Source organism: Trachymyrmex septentrionalis, unplaced genomic scaffold (assembly GCF_001594115.1).
Source record: "Trachymyrmex septentrionalis isolate Tsep2-gDNA-1 unplaced genomic scaffold, Tsep1.0 scaffold330, whole genome shotgun sequence".
NCBI lineage: Eukaryota > Metazoa > Arthropoda > Insecta > Hymenoptera > Formicidae > Trachymyrmex > Trachymyrmex septentrionalis.
This window is the reverse complement of record NW_017305495.1, coordinates 128,563-132,871: the sequence shown is the minus strand read 5'-3', so window position 1 is coordinate 132,871 and position 4,309 is coordinate 128,563. Positions and strand designations below refer to the sequence as shown.

The window sequence follows — 4,309 nt, the reverse complement described above, 5'->3', positions numbered from 1 at the left end:
GATATATATATATATTAGCATGTAGCTTACTAGATTTGATTTATAGTCGGATCTTATATTTAAAACCGTTTTATGTTCAGTCTCTAAGATGTGAACCAATTAGAAAGTATTAATATCTTAAGACATTCCTTAAGACAATCTTAAAATACTAACGAACTATAAATACCGTCTTAATATTACAGCAGATTGACATTAACTGCATTAATATTAAGCTTGTGTTTTGTCAATGACTGTGTTCTATAGAAAAAACAGCTTTGCAACTGTTGTAAGATTTTTTTATATGATTAGTTATATATTTAGATCCAGCAAGGAATTAAGAGCAAGAACTAATCATGTTAAAAAAATGTTACAATAGTTGCAAAGTTGTTCTTTTTTTGCTAAATGTAGCTAATAAAGCTGTATAAGTTGTCTTTTATTATATTGAAAATCTATAGTTACATAATTTATGTTACATTAATTATAAAATTCCAATACTTATGCAAACTATAGATAAATTTTCAGCAGTCATAATAAATAACGAAATGCAGCCATAATCTCAATAGAAAATTGTCAATGAAAACCAAAATCTGTCTATAGACTTGTACCTTTTAGCTAAATTTTTTACAGGGTTTATCCTTGTTCTCTTACTTTTCACTTTAAAGAAAAAAAAAAGAGAAAAGATAGAAGTAAAGGCTCAGCTAAAAAAAATTAAATTTAAAATCCAAATCATTCTGTTCAGTTTTTATAATCAATCTACCATCAAGTTCTATCAGCAGATTCTGTTATATTTCGGCTGGCACTTTAACGACAAGATTTGTAACGTAACAAACGTTTTGCAAAAACGCGTTGCTTTCAACGAATTTCTCTAGGAAGTTAACTCCGATATCAAGACGTTTTATTTCTAAGCACGTAAATATATTTATAAAAGCATGATCTTTTTCTCTCACCAACTGGACTATGCCCCAAACAGACAACACTAAACCGCACAAGGCGTATTTGGGCCCGCAGACCTTCATCCTGCTTGACGAGATCGTTCGTATGGAGTGATCAAATTTAACCAAACGACTTCGTCGTTGCTTTACACGAACCCTTGGTGATTAACCGGGAATGTGAACGAGATGACCTAGGTATCAGCGTTCGCTAATACCCTTAGCTGATCGCCCGTCGTAACACTCGTGACAATCTGACGATACACCGCGATGAGGGTTTGTAATCATGTGACGTTTAATGAGGTCTGTTCAACTTGCTTACACTTTTTACACTCAGCATCTTCGCTTTCTCTCTTTTCATCGTCAAATATATATCTATCTCATTTTAAGTGTAAAAAGTGTAAGTCGAACAGACCAATGATCTCGACAATCACTCGAAGTACCAGCGATATATCGATAAATCGTAGCGATCTATCCGTATACTTAAATTTACCCAGTTGGACGCCAGTGGGCGCCAGCTAATCAGCGATAAGCGCGCCAAATCGCGGATAAATGGTGTAATCAGCAGGTTTTCCAGATACGCATTCTATCGCCAGATACGCACCAACACGCACGGGTTTACGTACTGAATGTGATTCACGCATCTTGCTGTTGTCAACCCTGATTCATGGGATCATGGTCGACCGATTGGGTTAGTTCGTGCTCCGTTTATTAGCATTTAATTAATCGCGTCTCGCGAAAAGACGAGGCCGCTAGGCATCCCGGACAACTCGGGAAGGCTTACGCGTCCCGAACGCGATCGCGAACGGACAGACGCGGGTGACGCGCAGCCGTCTCGGTCTCCTTGTGCGATTATGCGCGCGAGGATAACGGTCTCACGGGCTGTCAGCTTCGTGTTGCGGTGGGCCGTGTGCTTTTGACAGCTCCGGACAGTCCGGAGTAATTCCGCTCTGTTTAGCCGCACGCTTCCCTCCTCCCCTCTTGCTCTCGTTACGCTTTCCATATTTAAAACGTGACGTCTCGATGAAGAGATGGAAGAGATGAAATTTACACGGGGTGTGAAAAGTGCAGCTAGAAAGAACGGGCCTGACGTGCCTCGGACGTTTTCGTTCGTTTGAAACGTGGGTGTGTTGGGAGCGTGACACTGGGATGACATTCTCGTTAATATCTTCCCTCCCCCATCCTTGGGGCTTGATTTGTTTTAGTAAACAGCGAGGCCAATGCCAGGCGCATCGCGATGGTCGAAAACTGCTTCGGCGGTTCGGGTCAGGTAAGAGAGATTTATGCGAGCAAAATTTATAAATTTCTCGAATGTTTGTAACTAGCTGTAGCGATGACTCACTTATGAAACATCCATCTTACAGCCACTCGCAGTACCCGGCCGAGTCCTGGTGGGTGAAGGGGTCTTGACAAAAATGTGCAGGAAAAAGCCCAAGCCTAGACAGTTCTTCCTGTTCAATGACATATTGGTCTATGGAAATATCGTGATTAATAAGAAAAAGGTATGACATAGAGAAATTTTTTCTGTTTGTCTTTTATGGATAAAGCCTATGATGTAGAAAATGAATTCTATATCTAACATTGGCTGTTTTCAGCAAAAAAAGCAGCTAAACAATAGCTTTGCAACTATTGCAGAATTCTTGCTGAATATGATTAGTTCACATTTAGATCCTGCAAGGAACTAAGGGCAAGACTAATCATATTAAAGAATTTTACAACAGTTGCAAAGCTGCTTTTTCTGCTAAATGCAACCATTGATATATAACAGTAATAATAGTGATAATAATAATAATTTGTTTATAGTATAACAAGCAGCATATTATACCACTAGAGGAGGTAAAATTAGAGTCTCTGGTTGACGAGGGTCGTAAGTACATTATATTATTTGTAACTAATACTTGTATGCATATTGCAATTTTTGTTTGCTCCTTCTATGTTTCACAGCCTTGGCCATAAATATAAAGCATCTTCAATTTGTATTTTCTTGAAAAAGGTAATAGAAACCAAAGAATTAGCAGAATATTGAAATTGTAGTGTTCTTTTTGGCTGAACTGTTGCACCAGCTTATCTTTCTTCCTTTTCTCTCTAGGGGGAAAAAAGAGGAAGAAAGATGAACTGGTGCAAAAGTGCAGTCAAAAAGAACAGGCCTTGTTATAAAAATAAAATTTTTCATTAGTTTTTTATTTTATTAGGTATAGAACATTTAATACCAATTTGTGAAGATGCTTTATACTTGTGGTTAAGGCTGTATATGAAATATTTTAAAAATATCTTTTATATTCCCTCTCCCTATCCTGTAACTCTTGACAGTGTCGCTATTGTTATATTGCATAGGTATGATAAAAAAAGCTGTGCAACAATATAATAACAATATTATCTTCAAAAGATTACAGAATAAAGGTATAGAAAGATTTAGAGAAAAATTTTGAAAGCATCTATATAGATATCTATTCCAATGTTATTTTTCCAATACTTTTGATAATTTTTGTTAAAAATCACAGAAAACTTTTACATGCAAGATCTCTTACAAAAAATAAATAAAAATTTTGAAATATATTTTATTGGATTCTGTTTTTGAGAGAAATGACGCATTTACTATTAGTTTTTCAATTATACGGCGTATGGATCAGTAATCAAATGAGATCATATATGCATACCTAGAAAACAGTAGTATAGTATTGGATCATTATTTATAGAATATCGTAATGGATGGCTCATTAAAACAGTAACAAAGTCGTTTGCTGTTTATGCTGCTACTCCAACAGAAAAACAAGAATGGATGGCACATATCACAAAATGTATTGAAGATTTGTTAAGAAAAAGTAAGTAAAATTCAAATTGTTACAAATTTTTTAACGTTAACAAATTTTAAGACGATAAATTTTTAAATTTTGCAAATACGACTGATTCTTTTTAACTTTATCTTTTTTATTTTTCTTTATTTTTTTTAGGTGGCAAAAAGCCTGTCGAAGTCCATGCAGCGGTTTGGGTACCAGATAATGAAGCTACAATTTGTATGCACTGCAATAAAACACAATTCACAGTATTAAACAGACGGGTAATGATAAAATCATATATTTATTATTTGAATGGAAATTGCTGAAAAAACTTAAACAATCGTTCTTCATTTCAGCATCATTGTAGACAATGCGGAGCAGTAGTTTGTGGTCCATGCAGTAATAAAAAATTATTATTGCCTGGACAAGGAAATGGGAAAGCTGTCAGGGTCTGTTTGCAATGTTACGATGCCGCTAGTAAAATCAAGGCTATACCAACGACTGCTGTGGATAGCTTAAATAACAAAGACCCACAACGTAATTCCGCTGACAGTTCAGGAGGGGATAGTTCTGGAGATGACGATGATGGAAATAAGGAGGAAAACCATGATGAGGTAATTAGGT

The 4,309-nt window shown here is 35.9% G+C and overlaps 2 protein-coding genes across 2 annotated transcripts in view; one reads left to right on the top strand and one right to left on the bottom strand.

Annotated features, from left to right (window-relative positions):
* LOC108750171 (ribonuclease kappa) overlaps positions 1-1,264 on the bottom strand; it is a 1,931-nt gene extending 667 nt beyond the window's left edge. The window contains exon 1 of the mRNA XM_018489450.1: positions 927-1,264. Coding sequence (XP_018344952.1) covers positions 927-995 — 69 coding nt within the window. The 5' untranslated portion in view covers positions 996-1,264. The remainder of the gene's footprint in view (positions 1-926) is intronic.
* Positions 1,265-1,462: 198 nt separating this feature from the next.
* LOC108750165 (pleckstrin homology domain-containing family F member 2) overlaps positions 1,463-4,309 on the top strand; it is a 3,712-nt gene continuing 865 nt past the window's right edge. Inside the window, exons 1-7 of the mRNA XM_018489443.1 lie at positions 1,463-1,599; positions 2,114-2,178; positions 2,273-2,410; positions 2,712-2,775; positions 3,605-3,730; positions 3,860-3,966; positions 4,042-4,299. Of these exons, the coding sequence (XP_018344945.1) occupies positions 1,584-1,599; positions 2,114-2,178; positions 2,273-2,410; positions 2,712-2,775; positions 3,605-3,730; positions 3,860-3,966; positions 4,042-4,299 (774 nt within the window). The 5' untranslated portion in view covers positions 1,463-1,583. The remainder of the gene's footprint in view (positions 1,600-2,113; positions 2,179-2,272; positions 2,411-2,711; positions 2,776-3,604; positions 3,731-3,859; positions 3,967-4,041; positions 4,300-4,309) is intronic.